The following is a 24,533-nucleotide window of genomic DNA, read 5'->3' on the forward strand; positions in this document are numbered from 1 at the left end:
TTACCATTGCTGAAGTTTAGATCAAGAGCATAGTTCTATACTCGATAAACCATCTGGTAATGTAGCGTTGCAGCTATAGAGTCAGCAGTTTGAGGGGCTCCAGTGAGCTAGACTTGGACTTTTAAAAAAAGAGAGTAATTGGGGGTTTGAAAGAGCGATGTTAAAGTTTGGATACAGAGTCACAAAGACTATTCTAGCATTTAGAGTAGTTTGAACAGTACCAATGCAAGTATGCTGGTACTGTAAAAACCTGGTATCCAACAACGCGATTCGTGCCATAACTGGCAAACATTTACGATCATGAAAAGTAAGAGCTAGACGAACAGCTCTATAATGGACATGAGAATATCCTTATTGAGCCCATTGTCTAGGAAACTCTGAAGGGATCTGGAGAGTAACAAAATATTCCTTTTTAGTGGCAGGAATAGGATGTTGATCGAACTTAGAGGACTGTACATATTCCTTTACTTCCTTCGGGGTTTGGCGGATCAGTTGGCGGATAGAATGGATGGGAGAAAATGACGAGTGGGGTTTGGCAAAAGCGGAGTAAGGGTTCATGAGAGGAAGTTGGGTTTCAGAAATCTTGGTTTCATCGCTAGGAGAGACTTCATAGAGATAATCTATCTTAGAAGCATTGGAAACACGAAAATCTGAAAGGGTTGAGGATGATGAAGATGCACCAAGAGAAACTGGTGCTTCGAGAATTTCTGATTCTGTAAACATAATGTAAAGAGATCTTCTTAAACACTGGATTTACCTACCAAGCACATGGAAAAAATTTATTCTTTTCTCTTTTGTCTCATTTCATGGGACTCATGATTCTTAGCGTAAATTCATTCCAATCTCTTTTTATTTATTTATTTATGAATTTTAATCAAATTAATTTGATTGAAATAATTTATCATGTATATATAACGTGTCGGAATTTTTTATTCTTTTGAAAAATGATATGTCAATGTGCCGTGTTATGTTACATATTTTGTGTTGGTGTTGTGCTGCTTAGGCCATAGCTACGTCATCCATGTCTATCTTCTTGGGCTGTGGAATAGTCTTGTATTGGGCATTTTTCTTTATGCTACCCTCTCATCCTTTTGTTGTTCTTTCTGTCGTGTACTACATTTTTGTCAATTGATGATTGTCTGGAGCTTTGGCTTGGTTTTGGCGCTTCTGTGGTAGGCGATCTGAACCACTCAGTCTCTGCAACCATGAGTGGATCACACCTGTTGCCGCCGATTCCCTGGTCAACTAAACTGGCTCCTGAGGAAACTTGCTGTTGACCTGATTACCTTCCCTCGCCTGCACTTCTTTATGGTTGGCTTTGCTCCTCTGACCTCCGAGGGTTCCCAACAGTACCGCGCATCGACAGCGCCGGAACTCATAGAACCTTCAATATATCCACAGTGATAATTATCGACCGGAGTCTTCTCAACGGTTCATGCAGCGTGAAATCAGACCGCCATACCAACAGCTTGAGAGGTCTGTTCGATATCATCGCTGAATGCTTCAGCTTCTCCATGAATGTAGTTTATGCTCTCCGTATCATTCACATTATTACCCCTGCCGCCGTTCGCCTTGCTTTCTTTACTTGCGGCTGCGCAATCAACACTCTCCAGAGTTGTCTTGCAGGAGTACAGTCGCTTCGCGAAATGGCCTTTTCGTGACAGAAAATCTTTCACGAAATTGACTTGTCAATGAACTTGAAAACCTTTTCTTATTATTATTATTTTTGGTCGGGAAGATGAATGTACATGAAAAAAAAAATTGAATAGAAAACACAAGTTTCTTTGAATACGATACAATTTATGAGCGAATTATTCACTATACAACTAAATTATTCATTCTGCAGAACTAGCGATAAATATTAAACGCTTACAGCCAAAAAGATACATACATGCGTTCGAGTTTCATTTGAACATTAGCGCAACAAGCAGGCTGATGAGGGCCCACCGCTCCCCTTAGTAACTATGTGCTTGACGTGATTTTATATCAAATGCGTACATCGATAAAACCAACCTGTTTCCAGATTAAAATATAGTTTTGTCTAAAAACTAACATAAATTCAGTCTATCACAAAAAGGATAAGTTGAGATAAATTGCGTCCAAGTAAAAATATGCCTTTGTCGATTGCATAGTACGGCAAAAAAAGAAAATCATATTGGTAGCAACGATGTCCCCCCCCCCGGCTTTTTTTTTTTCCCATGATATAATATTCCATTGCATTGATAATATTGTAATCCTCGGTCGCCTAAATGAAATGCCTCACGTCTCTTCTACTGGACTACATCCTTGTCCCTTTCCCTTGTACATGTCGATGACCGGAACTTCCAAGAACCTCTCTGCGACCCACGATTTTCAAACTTGGCGGCTAGCAAACTAAAGTATAAGATCATTTTCAAGAAACCATGCGTTCCCTTTGTATCTTTCTTTTTCATCAAGGACTGCGGTGAAGACGAGGGACTCCGAGATGTTTTTACTTGTGACCTCATGATATGGTGCATAAATCTATTCTGCTTCGATGCTTAGCGAAATTCCTGTTGGTAGCTGTATATGCGACTTGAATTCGATTTGATCCGTGGACCGATGCTTCATTTGTGTGTGAAGTTTCGACTGGTTAATACTAAGTAAAGGAAGCCACTGAACAGGCTTGTAGACCTGTATACTAAGCAGTGTAGTTGGGTTGGGATCTACATGTAGTACAGCAGAGATGCGTCCACTTTGTTGTTGGTCCAAGGTGAACTTGTGGCAAACAATGAAGTCTAATTGAGTATATTAAACAATCAAATTTATTTTGTTTCTCCTTCTTGGCCTTGCCTTTCACTGTTCCTCGTCAATGGTGGGGCGAAGATTCCTCTTGGCGGCGTTAGACTGAACACGGCAGTCGTTTTCAAGAACGCATCTCATTTTGATTTATATACGAGAGATCCCAACTCGAGCACGCTGCACAAAACACCAAAGCGAGACCATGGCTAAGTTAAAGATCATAGTCTCTGCGACGAGCTTCTTCTGCACAAGAATCGAGTGGGCTCTAAAACTGAAGGGCCTCGAGTACGAGCTCACTATTGAAGACTGGTCCAAGGGGAAGACCGAATTGCTTTTGAAGTCGAACCCGGTGCACAAGAAGGTCCCGGTGCTGTTGGACGATGGGGTCGTGATTGCAGAGTCCAAAGTGATTCTGGAGTACATCGATGAGAAGTGGAAGGGAGGTGATTTCTATCCGTTGTTGCCTCACGACCCTTATGAGAGAGCTCAAGCTCGTTTCTGGGCTCAGTTTGCTGATGACAAGGTGACTCTTGACTTTTTCCCCCAAATTTGTCTTCTCGTCTGTCTGTTGTTTTGTTCACGTTACGAGGAGTATGAGTTTTCTGTTGAATGATGTTCACTTCTTTGCCCCCAAAGTTCATTATTAGCAGGCTGAAAATGAATTGCCGTGCCAATGATTGGAATCTAGTTCAAGCTCGGTGCTGAATTGGCTCCGACTTTCCGTTAGATACTTCAATTGATTGTTCACTAGAAAAGCACAAAATCCATGCGAAAAGATTCTTCAAGTCAAGAAGTGCATGTTCTTCTGTTTAAGCAAAGTTCCAATTGCCCTGTGAGTTTATTCTGTGGATGGTTATCTTGCGTATTCACACTTGCTGGATGCATCAGAGGGAGAGCGGGAGAGAACAATATGAAGTAGAGCCATATTAACGTAACGGCGTGATGTTGGAGTGGCATGTTAGCTTCCCTTGAATCCCCAGATTCCATCTATGGATACACAACATATATGCCAGCTCCTGAATGGCAATCTAATGGCAGAATCGATACCATTGAATATGGACGAAGCTCTTTGTAATTGGGATTTCTTGTTTATATATGCTGGGACAACCAAAAATGCTATCTTACAAGGTTTTCTGATGAAACTGTGTCTGCAACTGAGAAAATTCCATTGAAAAGAACGAAACCTTAAATTCAATCGATGTAGAAAGTTGACCATAGAGGTGGCTTTGCCAAGGGGATGCCCACCCATATACCAAAAGAGTCAATGTTACTAATCCTCTCGACAGTTGGAGATCTTCTTGTCTGTCTTATAGGTCGGATTTTCTTCTGGCACCCATATATATAATTCACATTCTTCAGAGACGCAGGACTTTGTATCAGCATGTTTGTGGCTACAGCAGAATAAGTTTCCCATTTGAGTCAAATAATTCCTCCTGCTGACAAACTTGCTTATGCATGTCACTGTGAACAGTGTCTCTCCGGTGCTTTTCAAGCTTGTCTGGCCGAAGATGGGGAGGAAAAGGAGAAAGCGGTGGAGACTACATTAGAGTCTTTCACTTATCTTGAGAAGCAGATTGAAGGCAAGAAGTTTTTGCGGGAGACAAGATGGGCTATTTGGATCTTGTGGCTGGTTGGATCCCGCATTGGCTCAGCGTCATGGAAGAAACAGGGGGCATCAAGATATTTGATGCCGAGAGGTTCCCATCCCTTCATGAGTGGGCACAAAACTTCATCGAAATTCCGCTGATTAGGGAATGTCTTCCACCTAGAGATGTGCTGGTTAACCATTATATTCGTCGCCTGAGCTCCGTGCGTTCCTTAAAACTGAACAAGCCATAGAATAAACCCTTCGTTTAGATTGAGGAATGCGTTGCTTGTGTTTTTCTCCCTGGTTTCCTCTGTTATATTTGTAACCTTCTGATATGGTGCAATAATATACTTACGATCATCTTTCTCTTGGGAGATTATAAGTAAATTCAATATTATTCCTGGGATCACCGTTCCTTGTGTAAGCTTCCAGTGATTGAATGGGTTTGAATTAAAGGTGTATAGACCTCTAGGCTATGACATCTAACTCTGGATCAGGAGTTCATCGAGCAAGAAGCTTTACCTTGGAAATGCACTACCTCTCCCTGCTTCTGATGGTCTAACATTGAAGCCATGGCTTCGACTTGGTTTCGTAAGATTGGTAAGTTCATTGTGTGCAGATGTATCACTATCAAAAGTCCTAATGTGATGCGAAGGTTGAATTAGTACTTGAACAAAAAAAAAAAAAAAAAGATTGAATTAATTCTCATGTGGTGTCATTGAATTTGCTATGACTTAAAGATTGTCGATGCGATGAAATAGATTATGTGGCTCCAAAGTTCAAACTCAGATGCTTGCCAAACTTACAGCATATAAAGCACTTGAATAGAGGGTTTTTGATCATGTCAAAGTGCAAAGGGGAGATACTTAGATATCCTAGATAACTATTTGCCGCTCTAAGTGAAGCACTTCTCGTCTTTTGTTTTGATTCTCCGTGTCAAGCCAACTTGCCCTCCTTTCGTTACAATCCGTTGATATTGAAATTAGCTAAAACTGTACCATGTTCTTGGAGTTTTCATCTTGAAGATTATCCAACCTTTATCTCAACGATAATGAATAGACCAATGATCGAATCTTTATGAACTCTGTTGACTATTGGGTTAGAATGTTCACCTGCTTAAATCAATCTGCTTGCAAAATTCAGTAACTAACCGTCCGTTGGAGCTACACAAACTTGATGCTGCCTTTCACAAGCTCGAAAATGGATGACTCTTCGTGCTTTTGAGTCAGCGAGTAACAAAAGATCATAATATCTAGTTCCTGAATTGTTCTTTCAGTAGTCCTCACTAGCGGCTCTCCAGTGCGAAGTTAACTCTTGGGCTCTTGCAGGATTTCCTTCTGTGGTGTCTATAGGCAGCTTCACCATTTTCTCCACACAAAAGGAACCATTCCCCTCCTGATCCTTCTACTTCCGCAGGAGATGCAAAATACACCGGCATGTTAAACTCTGTCCACTCTTCATCACTTTTTGTTCCCTTCACAGGACCAGGAAATGCAAAAGGCAAGTCAGTTTCGTGCAGTAATGGTTCTCAGGTTAGACGACCGGACTATTCCGGAAAGAAAGATTTCCCCCTGCCCACAAAAAAACATAGAACAATTCTGAAGCCAACCAATGAGGTATGTTTATGTGTAACGATCCAGTTTTCACGGCAAAATGTTGCAATGAGTTCTCCAAGTTAACCGGGTGAATCTTGAAGTTTCTAAGGATCTTTTCTTGTATAAATAGAGATCCCTTCATCTGGATTCACTCAGAAATACAAACACAAATTCAGAGCTTCTCTCTAGTTTCATTGATGACAAATCTCTTGTCACACCCTAATTCCCACCAGATTTGGGGGAATGACACGGCCATCCTTCCTCCCAAAGGATGCAACCTCAAATCAAACTCAAGGATCAACTCCCAAAAGATGCAACCTCAAATCAAACTCAACAATCAACTCCCAATAGTCCCCATGAAAAATGCTCTTGCACTACTTGCGGTTCACTAAAGAACCTTAATAACAAGTAAGATGGAAGGAATGAGCTACCATGACCAAAATGAACAATCACTATGCACATTTAAAATACGAACATAACTCACTTTTGCCAAATCCGGAATTTAACAAATCTTCAATACCAAAATGCAATATTTTTTACTTTAACATAAATTTTTCATATCGTGAATATTCAAGGTAATAACAAAGCAAACATCAATGCTCTAGTTTATTGATCAATCTCATCAAAACACACATCAATGATTAATTCCATTGACCAAAATCATGCTCAATTATCTAGTTATGAACACGCATAACGTTCATAACAAGGTGACCAAAATTCTTCCTTAATTAGATCCTATCGATCATTAGTCGGTGGCTCGGCCTATAAGGATATCTCAAACTGGTAAGCACATATCCACAAATGCCTCAATAGGTTCACAAAGATACTAAACATAATCCATCAATCTCAAACTTCATTAATTCCACAACCAAAACTAGAACCATCTCACAACTCAAGTTTAATAACAAAATCACAACTTTTCACCATTCGATATATATATATATATCAAAGTACCTTTTAAAAATCACATTGCTATACTATGAACTTTTCTTGATTATTTCATAAAAGGTTTTACAAACCATTTGCAGGCAATAAATTCAAACTAAAGTCAAAGGTAACTTTTTCATTTCAAACAAACAAAAAGATAGTTATGCAAGTTCACCAAAAAAAAAAAAAAAGACAGTTATGCAACATATGTTATTTCTTCACTCATAACATAACTAATTCATATCGTTGTCCCCTATGCACAACTCACACGTCAAACTTGTTTACGCCATAAATTTCTCTATAGAACTCAAGTCGTTTCGATATATTACAAGAACCCCAACTTAGCTACCCCTAAACCTAGCTGGAAATAGTTGCAATTCAACCCAAGGTTATTGTTCGCATTCTATCCAAAACGCGTTGGTAACTTGCAAATTTCATTCTAAGCAAACTGTCGGCTCAAATTGAGATCCGTAAAATGTTATAACTTTACAACATGGTAAACTATCATTTCTATATATATATACCCCGCTTGAAAACTCTTCAATTGAATGCAACAATTTAGAATTAACCTAAAACTGAATTTCAAGCTCTAATTTCGATGATTCCTTTTCTTAGACAATTAGAGCCTTTGATCATTTACCCAGCATTGCAAAACGGTGTTAATTTGGGTTCAATCACGTGTGAGAACTTTTTCCTTTTCCTCTTTTTTCTCTCTTCCCACGAGTGCTCTCTCTCTCTCTCTCTTTCGTTGGTGTCTTCTTGCGCCAAGATGAAATAAAGAAAAGGGTTGGGCTTGGGCTTGTTGTATAAGAGACATGGGTTGAGTTTTGGAGGCCCACATATCCATCTCTATTCTAGCCTTGCCTCTATATACAATGATAAGAATAGCCGCCTAGTAGTGGCAATAGAAGCCGATGCTCGGGTAGATATGGTTATTTTGGTTGCCGGTTATGATGAATGCATTTTCCAAGTCTCTGCACCCTCCATTATAATGTGAGATGTGGACCATTTTCTGTTTTGTCAAATCGAGCAACTTATAATGTGAGACCTAGACCATTATTTTCCAGTGGAAGAGCTCATTTAACTTAAGGTTGTTTCGTTAAATCAAGCAACTTATTGGATAGTTTTACATGAGAAAAAGTTCTCTCACACACAGACTTGAACTAGGTTCTTGCCTTGTATTTTACCTGTAATAAATTGGGTTTTGAGAATAGTTTGCGATTTTTGATAAATGTACTTCAAAATGAATTGGAGAAAACAAAAGGATGTTCAAATGTGATACGATTTGTAGGGAAATTATTTACAACAACTAAATTATTCAATCTGCAGAACTAGCAATGAAAATCAAATGCATACAGCTAAAAAAGATAAACGTATGCATTCGTATTTCATATAAAATCTACTGCAACAAGTGGGCTGATGAGGGCCCACCGCTCCTCTTAGTCGCTAAGTGCTCGATTTGATTTTCATATTAAATGCATACATCGATCAAACATACATCTTTCGAGATCAAAAAAATTTTCAAGTAAAAAATTAGCATAAAATCAATCCATCACAGTTATGATGAATTGAGATAAATTGTGTCTAAGTAGAAATATACCTATGTTGACGGTATAGCATCGCAAACCCAAAAAAAAAAAAAAAAAAAAAAATTGCAACAATAATGTACTTTTGTTTTTCTTGATATAATAATCCAAGCATTGGTATATTATAATTCTCAGTCGCCTATGTGAAATGTCTTATCTTTTGCATTCTTTTCCCTTCCTTCCCCTTTTACTAGTAAATGACCGCAACTTCCAAGAACCTCTCCCTGACCCGCGATCATTCGAACTTGGCAGATATCAAACTTGAATATAATTTTTAAGAAAACATGCGTTTTCTTAGGAGCTAAGAAACCTTGAGTGTATCCTTCTTTTCGATCAAGGACTGCGAAGAAGATGAGAGACTCACGATATTTTTCGCTTGTAACCTCATGATACGGTGCATAATAAGTCTATTCTGCTTCTATGCTTAGCGAGATTCCTGTTGGTAGCTATATATGCGACTTGAATTGGATTCGATCTGTGAAGCGACGCATCATTTGTGTGTACGAGTTTTGTTGGTTGTTTGTAAACAAACAAAATGTGCTTTTCCTTATTCCACATAGGAAAGTTGGAAGGAGATGAGCCATCTTATAACTGTGAGCCTTTTCTAATTTGTTCAAAGAAAAGATTGGGGTGTGGGCTAGATCCCACAATATCTGTGTGTAGGTGTGCGATTATTAGGTGTACTTAGCACGCTTGCATGGTCGTGATTTAATTGGCACTAATCCCTATTTATTATTTAATTTTTATTTTATTTTGTACGGTTATCTTGTTAAAATTTATTAGTCCAAATGTTATATTTATTCATTCAATAAGATACTATGAAATTCGGAATTTTATTTTATATTATTTTATTATTTCGAATTTTATGCATTTTTCCATATAACATTTGAAAATATACTTGTTCGGTTTGCAACTTTTTGTGAAAAAAAAAAAAAAATACCTTTGCTCACTTTGCAAATTTTCCCAAAGGATACTTTTATTTACTTTGCAATCTTTTCTAAATGGTTGCCTATATTAATTAAAACCAAGATATGTATGTCAGTTCTTGGCATGAATGTAAAATAAGTCTTTTCGAGTCTTATTTCTAAAATTATAGCATTATTTCAATTGTTTCTTAAAGAGACCCTAGAGAAATATTAGAATTGTTATTAGTATTCTCACTCAAGACTTTGTTGTATCAAGGATGATATTTGTCGATAATTATTAGCAACATTGTAGGAGTAAGTAAATCTTTAAAGAAATTGATATTACGCCTCAAATTCTAACTTGATTGTTCAATCTAATTTGAAGCCATATTTTTCCTACAAATTTTTACTAGTTAATACTAAATAAAAAAAGCCACTGAACAGGCTTTTAGACCTGTATATCAAGCAATGTAGTTCGGATCTACGTACACTTCAGCAGAAATGCGTCCACTTTGTTATAGTTTCATGATGAATTTATGTTAATGAAGTCTAATTGTGTATATTAAACAATCAAATCTATTTTGTTTCTCCTTCTTGGCCTTGCGTTTCACTGTTCCTCGTCAATGGCCGCGCCATTGATGTGCTCCAAGATTCCAACTTGGCAGCATTAGACTAAACATGGCAGTTGTTTTCAAGAACACGTCTCAAATTTATTTATGTACCAGAGATCCCAACTCGATTCCACTGCTCAAAACAGCAAAGCACGATCATGGCTAAGTTAAAGATCATATTCTCTGCAACGAGCTTGTTCTGCACGAGAATCGAGTGGGCTCTAAAACTGAAGGGCCTTGAGTACGAGCTCACTGTGGAAGACTGGGACAAGGGGAAGAGCGAATTGCTTTGGAAGTCAAACCCGGTGCACAAGAAGGTCCCGGTGCTTTTGGACAATGGAGTCGTGATTGCAGAGTCGAAAGTGATTCTGGAGTACATTGATGAGAAGTGGAAGGGAGGTGATCTTTATCCGTTGTTGCCTCAATACCCTCATGAGAGAGCTCAAGCTCGTTTCTGGGCTCAGTTTGCTGATGACAAGATGACTCTTTTGACTTTCTCCCCTGGTTTTTGTTTTTTCGTGTGTTGTTTTTGCAATTTGCTGATGGCAATTGGCAAGGTGACTTTATTTCCTCCATATTCTGAGACAAGAATATGGAGGAGAAACATATTAAGGTAAAGGCACGGCGTTGGAGTGCCATATTTGCTTTTCTTGAACCCCCCAGATTCCATCTATGGATACACAGCACATATCAAAGCTAAATGCCAGCTCCTGAATGGCAAACTATGGCAGAATTGATACGGAATATGGATCGAGCTCTTTGGAATCGGTTTTCTTGCTTATATATGCTGGACAACGGAAAATGCAATATTACAAATTTTTCTCCATGAGAAGGTTTTCTGATGCCGTGTCTGCAACTGAGAAAATTGCATTGAAAAGAACGAGCCCTTAAATTAAATCGATGTAGAAAATCAACCATAGTGCTAGCTTTGCCAAGGGGATGCTTACCCATGTACTCAAAGAGTTAATGTTATTAAATCCTCTTAGTAACTCTTCTAGTATGTCTTATCGGTTAGATTTTCTTCTGGCACCCAAATATATAATTCACATCCTTCAGAAACAGACTTTATATTATGCATGTTTTTGGCTACAGCAGAATAAATGCCCATCGAATCAAATAATTCTTCTTGATGACAAGCTTGCTTGTTCTTTTTTTCCCATGTCACTGAGAACAGTGTGTCTTTGGAACTTGGGGAGCAGCATGTCATGCTGATGCGCTGGAAAAGGAGAAAGCAGTGGAGAGTACATTAGAGTCGTTTGGGTATCTAGAGAAGCAGATCAAAGGGAAGAAGTTCTTCGCGGGAGACAAGATAGGCTATTTGGATCTTGTAGTTGGTTGGATCCCGCATTGGCTTGGCGTCATTGAAGAAACTGGAGGCATTAAAATTCTTGATGCTGAGAGTTTCCCATCCCTTCATGAATGGGCACAAAACTTCATCAAAATTCCGCTGATTAAAGAATGCGTTCCACCTAGAGATATGCTGGTTAACTATTCGACTACTCTCCTCAGCTACCTGCGTTCCTCAGCACCGAACAAGCCATAAAATACACCCTTCATTAAGATTGAGCAACGTGTTGCTCTTGTTTTGCTGCCCTGTTTTCCTCTCTTATCCTTGTAACCTTCTGATATGGCGCAATAACATAATTATAATCAGCTTTCTCTTGGGAGATTATGAGCAAATTCAATATTATTCCTGGGATCGCCGTTCCTTGTGTAAGCTTCCAGTGGTTGAATGGGTTAAATTAAAAGGTGTATAGACCTCTAGGCAATGACATCTGAATCTGGATCAGGAGTTCATTAAACAAGGAGCTTTACCTTGGGAATGCGAGATTCACTACCTCCCCCTGCTTCTGACAGTCTAACGTTGAAGCATGGCTTCGACTTGGTTTCGTGAGATTGGTAAGTTCTTTTTGTGCAGATGGATCACTATCAAAAGTGCAGGTGTGATGCCAAGGTTGAAATAGTACTCAAACGAAAAAAAGAGAAAAAAAAGTAAAAAGATTGAATCAGTTCTCACGTGATGTCATTGAATTCGTTATGACTTATATCTTGTCGGTGCAATGAAATAGATTATGTAGCTCCAAAGTTCAAACCCTGATTCTTGTTAAACTTACAGCATATGAAGCGCTTGAATGAGGGTTTTGATCATGTCAAAAGTGCAATGGGAGAAACTTGGATATTCTAGATAACTATTTGCTGCTCTAATTTACTTAATGCACTTGTTGTCTTCTGTTTTGATTCTCCTTGTCGAGTCAACTTGCCCTTCTTTCATTACAATCCCTCGAGATTGATATCGGCTAAAATTGTACCATGTTCTTGGAGTTTTCATCTTGAAGATTATCCAACATTTATCTCAATAATAATGGATAGACCAATCATTGAATCATTATGAACTCTGTTGAATATCGGGTTAGAAAGTTCACTGCCTAAATCAATCCGCTTGTAAAATTCGATAACTAGCAGTCCGTTGGAGCAACGCAAGAACATGATGCTGCCTTTAACAAACTCGAAAATGGATGACTCGTCATACTTTCGAGTCGGCGAGTGAAAAGGATCACAAATATCTCGTTCCGAAATGGCTCCTTCAGGAGTCCCTCACTAACGGCTCTCCAGTGGGAAGTTAACTCTTCGGCTTTTGCAAAATTTCCTTCTGTGGAGTTTATAGGCAGCTCCGTCATTCCCCTCACCTGATCCTTTTACTTCTTCAGGAGATACAAGATAAACCGGCATTTTAAACTCTGTCCACTTTTCTTCACTTATTGTTCCCTTCACAGAACCAGGAAATGGAAAAGGCAAGTCGATTTCGTGAAGTAATGGTTCTCAGGTTAGAAGACTGAACTATTCTGAAAAGAAAGATTTTCACTTAATCCACAAAAAAATAGAACTACTCTCAAGCCGTTAAATGAGGCATAATGTTGCAAGGAATTCTCCAAGTTAACCAGGTGAACCTTGAAGCTTCTAAGGACCTTTCTTGAGTACTCTAGATCATTCTTGACGTCAATATGGGAAATGTATACAAAGGCAATCAAGAGTAATTTTCAGGGATAAAATGAGAAATATACTTGTATTCCAGAGACTTCTCATTGATCTCTATCGTCTATCTCTACCGTTAGATTGGGTTAGAGATCAAGGATCCTTGTATAGATAGAGATCCCCTCATTTGATTTCACCCAGATACAAACACAAGTTCAGAGCTCTCTCTAGTTTCACAAATAGAGTTGAACTAGATTCTAGCTTTTTGTTACAGTTCCACTTTGAAGTCCAGAGGTGATATCCAACAAAACCTTTCTATTATGACTCCGCAGATTTTGCACGGATGAAACTAAAATTACAATATAAATTAGAAGATTGAAGTCCAGAGGCGATATCCAACAAAACAATAGACTTGGTGGCAACATTTGCAACAAGAGCAGTTGCATCTGGGCACCCGGAATGATAAGTGCCATTAGTCCTCCAACATCTCGTGCTCAAGCATGTAAAAAACAGTTCATGCTTTTGGCAAACTGAGTTTAAGTACATAAACATGGCTGGACTAGAATTTACACAAAAATTTTCAGGACAATCGAAGCTGGCTACAGCATTCCACCTGAAATTCGCCCACCAACATTGAAAATAGCCAAAAGTAAGCAAACAAAAGTTTACTTGTGAGAAACTTACAAAAAAGTATGCACAACTACTTCTCCATGTCTTCACAAGGACATGAGCGCACGAAAATCGTCCAACCCAATCTCACTTCGATCTTTTGAAACCCTCTTCCCAAATGCTTCCCTTGCCAATTTCTTCTTCCTCTCCTGTAACTCCAATATCCTCTCTTCGATACTGTTACGTGCTATCAACCTTACAATCTTCACATCCTCCTTTTGCCCGATCCTGTGAACTCGATCCATGGCTTGTTCCTCAACTGCAGGATTCCACCACGGTTCTAGCAGATAAACCGTCGATGCAGCTGTCAGATTTATACCAGCACCAGAAGCCTTGAGGCTGGCAAGCAACACGGTGGCTGTACTTTGCTCATGCGCTCCAAACTCTTCAATCACTCGTGATCTCCTTTTGCATTCATTGAACCGTCCAGGCGCAAGATCTTAAAACCAGCCGCTCTAAGTGGCTCTTCCAAGAGTAATAGCATTTTTCTAAATTGGGAATACACAACTGATTTTGAAGTCAATTTTTGGTCCTTTGCTGCAAGGAGGAGTTTCAAAAGAGCAGAAACTTTGGCAGAAGAAATGGATTCAGAACAATTTTCCACTTTGCTATTTTCAGATGATTCCGTTGGAGCAGAGAATAGGTCAGACTCGGTCAAAGGACGGCGACAAAGGGGACAGTTCCTTTTCGAATTCTGTAGAGTCTTGAGAATACAAGCTCGGCAATAGATGTGAGCACAACAAGTGATTATGAGATCAGTACATGGAGAAATGCATATAGGGCAATCAAAATCTTCACCATCTTGCAGCACTGCAACCAACTTCTTCAGCAACTCTGGGTTATTAGATACATCTGCCACATTTGAGATCACAGTTATCTATTGTTCATTGCACATCAGATAAAAGCACAAAGGACCTCCATAACTTTTGAGGACAGATAATGGAAACGCAATCTTAATACATGACACTGTCCACGGCCTTATTTACTTAAAAAAATAAAATTCAGTTGCATAATTAACCAAAATTACAAATTTAAAGATATCCATCGATAACAAAAGTTTAAGTTCTATAAAGTCTTCAAAGTGTGTTCTTCAAACTCAACATAAGAAAACACTTCCTCAGATTTAGTCAAAACTCCCAAGGCAAATTTAGATAGCTGAGTAGCAGGCAGATTGCTGATAACATGTGCCATATTAAAACTCCAAGTTATTATAAAAAAATAAAAAAATAAATAATAATAATAATAAAATAAACCCAAAATGAAAGGAAAATTATCATGCGATGCTTCTGTGGGTTGACTGGCATGTAGCAGATATCCAATTAATACTGTTGAGCTAAACTGATTTCATATTTGAGTCACATGTATGCATGTAGCCGATCAGAGTTTTAGATCAGGCTGACTACTTCACAAGCAAGCTATAAACAGGTCAGGAGTAAAACATGTCCAACTCCCATCCTCGCCATCCAAGAGTCTTACTCAAAATTTAATTACTAACAATAATAGCCATTGCTCTAATTAATGTCCCAAATGAGGCAAAACTTCCTTTTGAGTGAAATCATGAGAACATTTAAGTACACATGCTGATTCATGAACAGATTGTACAGTGAACTAGAAGAAGCATTATGACAGCAACTCTTTCTTTCTTCCCAATTTTGGCTAAGTGGGAAACTAGAGGAAATTCAAGAATCACAAATGTTCAAACAACTGAAACCTAGTTTTGCATGACAAATGTTTACAAAGGTAAAACCACAAATAACAACCGTGACAACAATTGCACAACACCAGCTCAACCACCAAAACTAACTTAAACAATCTTCGCAAAATTCTCTCCTCAATGGTGAAATAATATACCAAGTCATGTATAAAAGAACACATAGTATCCATTAGGACTTCACAATACCTTCAATATTGTCAGATGGAAGAAGCGACTTCAGATCTGGAGGGCACAAGGCCATGCTAATGCATATCTGTCTAAGTCTCAGAATTATACCAAGCACAGTAGTGTAATTACGCATCAAACTGCCAGCATTGATACATTCCTGGACAGCACTCTTGGCCTTTCTTTCCATCTGGTCATACAGTTCACGTTCTTCACGAGAAAGTTCGACATAACAAGTCTCTATTGTTTTTTTGGGTAATCCAATCAAACCCTTGTCCTTTGTCCTTCGTAGAGAAATGGTGGCCATCAGAACCTGAAGCAAAATACATTAAAATACCACATAAAGAGCATGGCCCACACAAGAACAGAAATCGACAGTCACAACTATTAGGCACATGAGAATAAAAGCTGGATATGAACTGATGAGGCAATTTCATCATCAAAACATTTATCCTGGTTTTATAAGTCAAAGTGATTGTTATAATGCTCCTACCGGTATCTCATGTATTAATAATCTCAAGCAGCATTCTAAGACTTCTTAAATAGATCAGATAAAAACTAAGCAGCACAGATGACTCGTTATTGAATAAAATACTATGCCTATAAAATTTCATTTTTAACATAACCTCCTAAATGGACATGCTGCAATATTAATCCTCAAAATCGGACATATATCTTTCTCTTCAATGTATAAATTGTTAGATAATTGACACCAAAAAATTACCTGCAGACGGGAAAGCCCTGTCTGATTCCCTTGGCTGAGTGGACGCTGGATCAAACTTTGCCAATAGCTCTTTATAGAAAAAGGCTCAAACCGCAAAATGACATCAAAGAGAACAAGTCAAATGAACCATTCTGAATAGGCGTTCCAGTTACCACCCACCTCCTCTTAGCCTTCAATTTAGTGACCGCTTGGCTTTGTTGGGCATTCGCATTCTTAATCAGATGAGCTTCATCCAAAATGACTCTCCACCACTCTATCTTTTTCACAGGAGATTCTTCCCAAGGTTCCTCAGTAGCCAATATGGTATAGGTGGTCAACACAATGTCATATTTCTTAAGCTCCTCAGCATCTCTCGTCCTGTCTCCATAGTACATATATACTTTCATCTTCCCAGGAATAGTATGCTCGCTTAGCTGTGTAATCCAAGTGGAAAACACAGATGGAGGGCACACAACTAAAGTCGATTTGGTACTCAGCACATCAGGCGTCTCATCTAGACTTGAAGATGATGCCTTCCGATTACTAGTTGAAGCAGTTTTTTGGGTTTTACGCTTCTTTTGCGACTGAGAAACCCCTTTACTCGTTCTACCTCTCTTACCCTTTGTCTTAGCCGACTCAGATCGAACCTCATCATCCCCACATTGTTCACCAGCACTATTGACACGATCCCCAGCTATAAAACTACCAAATTTATCAAAAGCAATCAAAGAAAGTAATGTCAAAGTCTTACCCAAACCCATATCATCTGCAAAAATGCCACCTCGCAGAGGTTCCGCCCTTATCTGTGCGATAGTTCGTCAATACGTTCACATACTCGCCATCTCTCTCCTCCCAAAATGGAGGCAACTCCCCAGAATTCTCTCTATGAACCAACCAACCCAAACCCTCCTTCTGATGTTGGAACAGTACAGACTTAATCACCTCTCCCGGTGGCTCCAGGGCCTCCATCTTCGCCTTCTTCCCGACATTCTCGTCGGCCAGCTTAAAAATCTCATCCACACTCCTCACCTCCTTCCCACCCTTCCTCTCCTTCACCACGACCGCCTCCGACAGGGCGAACGACGCGCCCGCGTCCGAAATGAGCACCAACCCGCCTCGCGAAACAGCCGACTTCACGAGGTCGAAGGCCTCGACCCTGGCAAAGATGTGAACTTGGCAGGCGATCCTGAACTTGCTCCCGGCGCTGCTGGTCTTGGGCACGATGCCCTCGACGGAGATCACGTGGGAGTCGATCAAGGGGCCAGGACGGCGGCGACGGCGCGCTCGATGTGGCCGACCTGGACGGACCTGGTGTTGAGGACCTTGATGGCGTTCTCGTCGTAGGGGTTGAGGGCTCGCGGACGAGGCCCACCATCTCGCGGCCGCTGATGGTGCCGGAGTAGTGGCGGAGGCCGACGACGTTGGCGATGATGAAGCCGAGGAGGTACGTTTCGGAGGCGGACGCTTGAGAGGAGGAGGAAGAAGAAGGCTGGGAGCCTTGAGAAGCGATGGGGGGCTCGTCGTCTGATTCGCAGAACTGCCAGTAAAGGTGCTGCAGAAAGTTGCGGGCAAGGTCCCCCATGGCTAGAGAGAGAGAGAGTGAGAGAGGCGGTGAAGATGAAGAAGGTGTCTCTCCTCCTTTGAGATTAAAGGTCTTCCCTTTTTTTTGAAAATTTAAGGTTTGAGAGAGAGAGAGAGAGAGAGAGAGAGAGTGTCTGTCGGTTGATGATCGGGTCGGCTGGCTCGCGCCGCCGTTTCGCTTCGGCTGAGATGTATGGTTTTGAATGCAGGGGAACGGGCGTGTCGACTCTCTAGAATATCAAAATTAGATAACCTAAGACAAGCCAATTTCCCTCCCAACATAAATCAAATTCATAATCTCGTGAAAAATAGATAGCCTTGTTGTTATTAAATCTATCATTTCAATGGTTATATGAGAGACGATCTTGGATATGTCATATGTATCAAAACGTAATCCAATTAAACTAACTCTTGTGGGATTTAAAGCGAATATATATTACTTATTGCGTAAAATGCTGGATCGATCATCTTACCTCCCTAAACATGACTGAAATGGAACCAAAATTCTTTTGGTTTAATCTTGCGATATGGGTTCGAACGAATTTAATTTAGAGATTACGAATGCTTGCATAATCAAAAATTGTAATCATTACCATAGATTGCTAATGGCAGTAGCAGAACGAGAATTTATTTCCGAATAGATTTACCTTTCTAAATAAACCGGCAAGAGATGTTTTACGATCTCATAAGAATTTTCATAAAAGTTGATTTTGTTGATGCTACTGCATCTCTCTTTTAGGGATCCTCTCCTGTTGAGATGATTTAAACTTAAACACGAACTGTGGCCTCTAAAGGCAATCCAGGAATGGCAGGTACAGGCGGCCTTATTCGCGACGATGGAGGAGACTGGGCGTGTGGCTTTGCTCAATCGATATGGTGTTTGTTCTTCAGTACAAGCAGAGCTTTGGGACCAGGGTCAAATTGGGCTCGATTCATTTCTCTCGACATGAACTTGCTACTGCAGAAACTCTGAACCATGCTTACAACGTGGGTCTCCTATGATCACCCGGCTTATCACAGAGAATCTTGCAAGCAGTCCTTCGGGGCCGGGCGCCTTATATTTCATCTGCTGTTGGGGGATCCAGTTTTCCAAGAAGGCATTGGATTTTTAATTGGCTCCAGAGTCTAATATCAGTCTGTGCAATCAGAATTGGAGGGGTCTCCATGTGCTTCGCAGCCTTATTGAAGGCCCTCTTGCTAGGGAAGAGGAGGAGTTATTATGGCTGTGACTTTGCAAGAATTTCCTTTGATATTCCTGATTACCTGAAGAAAATTAGTACTGATGTTCCTAACTGCAGCAGGGAAAATCAAGAGCTTCAGGTTTGTCGGAATGTTCCGAAAATGGCTCTTTTTGTTTGAATTCTACGCATGGAATTGCAGCAGGCAGGAATCTCTTTCAGGTTGGGAATGAAAATTGGACACCGGCGTAGAAGGCTGATACCACCCCTAGAATTAAGCATTTTATGGGGCTTGTTATCAATAATAGCATTGCTGTTAAATCGATACCGGCTCATAGAGGAATGAATATGGACATAGTATGCTCTCAATTTTACAGCGAAGAGAAAGATTCTGAGCATAATCTGAGAAATTATGTGGTGCCCAAAATATTCTGGAATACGCCTATCCCGTGGCGTATTCTAATCCCTATGGTACTGTGGTCTCTATGGATTGCTAGTTTGCTTTCCTCGGCTTTGTTGGACTCCTTTGTTTATGTTTTAACTGCCTTTGTACTATTTCGACCAAAAAAATAAATAAAATTGCCTTGTACTACCGAATAAGAAAAAAAAAAATCCCCCATGCAGAGCCAAATTACTGATAACTGGCGAGGTTGGAAACACATGAAGGGAGTACATATTTCTTAAGTTGGTTCAAACTAGTATGCCTATCATGCCATCTCATCGGCTACTTTCTATCACATATCTGTAGCAGAGTGCACAGAAACTGAAAGGTTTGAACCTCACAAGATTATACCGGTTGCCTATCACTAGAGAGATTGATTTTTAAAGGCTGTCAGCGATGGGCTGAAAATCGACCCATCAAATACTCGAGTTTTCTTAGAATTGTGATATTGTCATCTGCTCTACTATTGCCAGAAGACCTGGGTGGCTTGCATGCTTTGACGGTATTTCTCATCCATAGAACTTCTACACATACAAACTCCCTCCATGGCAATGTAAGAAGAATCTCAGAATGCTTGGATTGCCCATCAGCAGAGGCGCCTGGGTCTGGGAGTTGTCTAGTTTCTCTATCAAATTAATCATCGAACAACACAAGAATTACACATCTATCCAACTCCCTATGCACATTGGCCAACCTTCAGTACTCATCTTTAAAGGATTGCTTATTGCTGGAGAAACTTCCCTACTTCGTGAGCATATAGCCGTAAAATTATCTGTAAATTTTATTGCATTTATAGCAACAATAATGTAACATAGATAGTTAACAAGATATCAAACATAAGATATTATTCATAGGTTTAATATGCATTACAGATATATACATACATAATGGCAGGTACAACTAAATGCTCCTTAGAATCTCATCAGTTTTCCATTGATGAGAACATATATGTTTAGAAAAAAATATGATTTTTTTAAGATCTTCAATTTTGTATGGATACCAATTATTACGAAATAGTTCATCGGGTATAACAAAGTAATTAATGGTCTTTATGTTTAAAGAGTGATATGGATACCAATTATGACGAAATATTTTATCATATTTCACAAGTAACAAATCTCTACTTAAATCAGCACGATACTAACTAATCTAAATTAGATGATAACACATGTTTTACATGCAAATTGACTGATATGGCTCACATGAAGTGCGCTAACTATTTAAAAAGTCCCTGAAAATAGCTCCAAATGAAGGGAAAAGAGGAAAGCTTCCACGGAGGGAAGAGTTAAAAAGGGCTAGTTTTTCAGCGATGCAGTTGACCAATATGATGATCACTAAAATCGATTCTAATCATACTTCCAGCAGAGTCAGCTGCAGGATCTATGTGCAAGAAAGTTTATGGCAGACCGCAATCACATGCCTACTTCAATCTTCAGAAATGGATCACAACAAAACAGTCATTCCAGAAGAACACAAACAGAGCAATAAAGGCCATAAAGCAGTGACTACTCCTGCAATTTATATTACGGGAGGCAAGTGCCAAACAGCTGATGTGCCTAATGTCATTTCAATTCATATTGTTTCCTTTCCAACAAAGAATTAACCTTATCAAGATTCAGTGTTTACAGCACTGTGGAAGAAACAACCCAAACATCATCAATTTAACACAGAACTCTTAAAATTCCACATCTAAAATCTCTACAAACATGTTCAGCTACACTAATTTAGGTAGACATAAGCATATTCACTCCTAGTCACGTTGAATTTGCTGTAGATTCCAAGTAGACAAGTACAAACTTCTGCAGATTGAAAAACCAGCCACGCATCCAACAACCCACTAAGCAACATCTTCAAGATGGACAATCTCTTCAAACAGAGAAACAGAGGAGCAGAAATCTTTATTTGCATATAGGAAGCTAGGATTTGTCCAGGAACAACCAATTTGCCCTTGAAAGAAAGAGCACTGGCTTACCCAACCTTCAGTCGCACTGTCACTGCAATGCAAGACATGCATTTTGTCACTGCTTTTGAGTCTGCAAAGTAGCAGTGAAAATGCAAGTCATTATTTGGCACATAGTTGTTCAACAATATCAGCATCCCACAACAAGGAGCTTAGAAAGGGATCAAGAGCATGGACACAAGAGAAATTGACATCCATCCAGAACTGTATCCATTGCTCAGAAACTGTAAATCTGAAGGACAATATGGAATCTTATTGATGCGCCCAGTCTAAATTTTTCTTTTTCTTTTTTCTCACACCACAGCTCTCTAAATAATCACAAGAACTTAATAATCTACCTAAAAGAGATGTAACATCAATGTCTAAGCCAATCATGCATGTGTGAAGTAAGGCTCACAACATGCTTCATATGTATCAACTGTCAAGTACCTAGTATTTTAGCAAAAGAATGCAGATCTAGGGATCATGGCACCATTGGGGCAATAGCGGATTGTTGAGTTACAAGTATTATATCTTTGCAAATGAAAAGTCAAAATCCCTTTAAGGAGAGGCATAACTTAGGTCACTTTAGGATGACCAGGCAGATCAAATTACTAGGAAATGTGAAAGAGTTCCTCAGTTCTTTAGTCTACCTCGCCTTCCACTAATTCACTGACCACAATATTTTACCATCAAATGTGTTTTGTACTTTGTCCTGCAGATAACCATTTACTTGGCCATTTTCTCGCAGGGCAGAAATTGTATGGAAAAACTGAACTTCAAAGGCTCAAAAAGAGTCAACTACCCTAAAGTTTAAAATTTCAGCATACCCAAAGATGCTACCTATAGAAGTAATGCAATTCAGGACAACCTATTCACATTTTTCTGAATAATTAATCATGCTAAGGTAATTTGAGAATATCACCATTGTATCTTGCTAGATCACACAACAACAAAAGCTGGAAAGCATCTTACAGAAAACTCTACGGTCACAACCGGAAAGAAATTTCTAAATACTGCAGGCAACACATTCAATAATACGCCAATAATCTGTCCAAGAGAATCCTCTAGAAAATATCTCCTAAATGAATTGAAAATGACAGTTTCAGGTGGACATTGATGGATAAAAAGCCAGGAAATGGCAGGCGAGTTCTCAAGGGACAACAATGTCAGCAATTATAGTGTTTTCCCCTTATATGGAATGGTGCGATGTGGGTTTATCTTCTATGTGTCATCGACGCAGTGCTCGAACAAAGAAAAAAGCTCAGAACAAAGAGGTCTCGACAGACCAATAGCTGAACAAAACATCAGACACGACACTGAGCAAACTAGTAGAAAGTCTTCGAAAGGAGAGGCATTGCATACTAAGACCTAGTGCCCGAACCAGCCCGAGGAATTGGGCCAAGAGACGGGCGACGAACCTCATACGGGCCCGGCATCGGGACGGCCGCGGCAGAAGGCTCCCGGTGGAGCTCCCTGACGACCGCCGCGAGCGCCTCGGGGTTCACGCCCAGGTCGCAGAGGGCGATGAGGACGGAGAGGGTGTGGCGGTCGAGGCCGGTGTCGAGGATGTTCGACATGTGGAACGCGAGATCCAGGGACTCCCGGGCGGTCCGGGCGGCTTCCTGGTCCATCGCCGCCGATCGACGCCTTGTCCTCGCCGGAGACCTGCCCACGCGAATCGCTCGTTAGCCTGCGCGTTCACGAATTCGTCTGCGGGTCGAATTCGATTGGGGAATTCAGGGGGTTTTCTACCGGAGAATCGCTCGTCGGCCTACGGGGTCGCCGGCGATCTGGACGGCGGGGTGTGCCGCGCTCTCCGGCGATCCTCTTGTTGAATGAAGAAGAAGAAGAGAGCGAGGGAAGACTGGAAGATCCAGAAGAGACTACCGATTCAAAAAAACCTCGAGTGTTAAGATTAGAGGGGACATTATTTATAAAAAAAAACAAAAACAACATTAGTGCTGGAACTTTACTTCGATGTTCATTTTCATCATTGGATTTTAATTTTGATTAATTTGATTGATTTATTGTTTTAAATTAGCTGGATCAACATCCAACACCTCAATCCAAGTTAAAGTATGAATTGTCCATGGCCATGCTAGCTCGAGCACGGCACACCGATGCGATCGGATGGCCTTCATGACAAAAGAGGTAGCCAGCGATGGGCCTATACTTGTTTGGGAAGATTATCGTAACAGCATCTATCGATCCTAATAAGGTGATCTAAACCTAAGATTGTTATGAATTCCGATAATTAGTCCTAATTTGGGAAATAGTTGGAGTTTGCATCTTTTAAGATCGTTTATGGTGTGTTTGATAACTTTCTTTTTAGAAAATAATTTCTATTTAAAATTAACTTTTTTCATTTTTATTCCAAAAAACAAAGAAGTAGATTTTTTTTTTTTTTCTGTTCCAAATACATTTTTTGACCACTTTTCTATTCTAAGGAGTTGTAAAATTAGGCTGGCATTATCAAATGGATTTACATTCTTTTTATTTTATTTATGAGAACAAAAGAACAAAAAATAGAAAAATAATATAGTGACCAAACAGGTACTAAATGTGTTAAAAAATACAAATTTAAGGTTTTTTGTATCATAAAAAAAGTCTAAAATAAATGTGTCATGATTGGTAAAATTCTAAGTCTTTAGCGCCACAAAAAAAGTTTAAAATAAATGTATCATAATTGGCATGGTTCAATTATCGTGAGGTGAGAGTACAGTACAGAAACCAAGAATTAGAATATTATCTCAGGACAATTCTTTCATCTTCTATAGGTCATTAACGAGGTACCAAGGGAGTGATTCTGCACTCCTTTTACCGTGAAGGATGTCAACACATCATTATTGGTATGCCTATACTTTCTCAGATGTTATGTACCTTATGTGTAGCTAATTGGGCTTTGGCTATCAATTTAGTTGTAAATTTGTTGAGAGTAATCAGTTCTAGAGTTAGTTGGAATCCACGAAGGAGGAAATCATCAGTGAAGTGAGTCTTGCTCGATCTGAAGGAAGGTACTCACCAAATGAATAATGACATTCAGCAACCGGTTGAACTGAAGAATGAAACATCAGCAAATGACGGTTGATGTTGGATGAATCCTCAGGGTGTCGATCGACATGTTTACTATTGTACAAGGTTCAAGAGGTGGCACACCCCCATACGATACCGACTAAGACCAAGCTTTCGGCGAT

The 24,533-nt window shown here is 39.7% G+C and overlaps 4 protein-coding genes across 8 annotated transcripts; 2 read left to right on the forward strand and 2 right to left on the reverse strand.

The window, feature by feature from the left end:
• The first annotated feature begins 2,840 nt into the window (after nt 1–2,840).
• On the forward strand, nt 2,841–4,767 carry LOC104425386 (glutathione transferase GST 23). The gene is given in 3 exon segments (XM_010038075.3): nt 2,841–3,283; nt 4,232–4,346; nt 4,349–4,767. Coding segments are annotated over 3 exon segments (687 nt in total). The 5' UTR covers nt 2,841–2,962; the 3' UTR covers nt 4,600–4,767.
• Nucleotides 4,768–10,130: 5,363 nt separating this feature from the next.
• Nucleotides 10,131–11,671, forward strand: LOC104425387 (glutathione transferase GST 23). The gene is made up of 2 exons (XM_018865317.2): nt 10,131–10,476; nt 11,169–11,671. Exons 1-2 carry the CDS (start codon nt 10,131–10,133, stop codon nt 11,513–11,515), a joined length of 693 nt encoding a protein of 230 aa, XP_018720862.2. The 3' UTR covers nt 11,516–11,671.
• Nucleotides 11,672–13,339: 1,668 nt separating this feature from the next.
• LOC104425383 (putative SWI/SNF-related matrix-associated actin-dependent regulator of chromatin subfamily A member 3-like 1) lies at nt 13,340–17,855 on the reverse strand. The gene is given in 8 exon segments (XM_010038072.3): nt 13,340–14,026; nt 14,029–14,466; nt 15,515–15,806; nt 16,218–16,312; nt 16,315–16,997; nt 16,999–17,452; nt 17,455–17,547; nt 17,550–17,855. Coding segments are annotated over 8 exon segments (2,649 nt in total). The 5' UTR covers nt 17,779–17,855; the 3' UTR covers nt 13,340–13,661.
• Nucleotides 17,856–19,751: 1,896 nt separating this feature from the next.
• LOC120286463 (mitotic-spindle organizing protein 1B-like) lies at nt 19,752–23,269 on the reverse strand. 5 transcript variants are annotated; one of them, XM_039298676.1, is made up of 4 exons: nt 23,092–23,257; nt 22,758–23,004; nt 21,370–21,430; nt 19,752–20,169 (listed from the first exon to the last, which is right to left on the reverse strand). In XM_039298676.1, exons 2-3 carry the CDS (start codon nt 22,968–22,970, stop codon nt 21,416–21,418), a joined length of 228 nt encoding a protein of 75 aa, XP_039154610.1. In that variant the 5' UTR covers nt 22,971–23,004; nt 23,092–23,257; the 3' UTR covers nt 19,752–20,169; nt 21,370–21,415. The 5 variants fall into 5 exon arrangements, with proteins under 5 accessions (XP_039154610.1, XP_039154607.1, XP_039154611.1 ...); XM_039298673.1 differs by lacking the exon at nt 19,752–20,169 and adding an exon at nt 20,935–21,263 and having other exon boundaries at nt 21,370–21,391; nt 22,702–23,004; nt 23,092–23,269; XM_039298675.1 differs by lacking the exon at nt 19,752–20,169 and adding an exon at nt 21,138–21,263.
• Between the last annotated feature and the right edge of the window lie 1,264 nt (nt 23,270–24,533).

The sequence above is a fragment of the Eucalyptus grandis genome, chromosome 8 (assembly GCF_016545825.1).
Source record: "Eucalyptus grandis isolate ANBG69807.140 chromosome 8, ASM1654582v1, whole genome shotgun sequence".
Classification (NCBI taxonomy): Eukaryota; Viridiplantae; Streptophyta; class Magnoliopsida; order Myrtales; family Myrtaceae; genus Eucalyptus; species Eucalyptus grandis.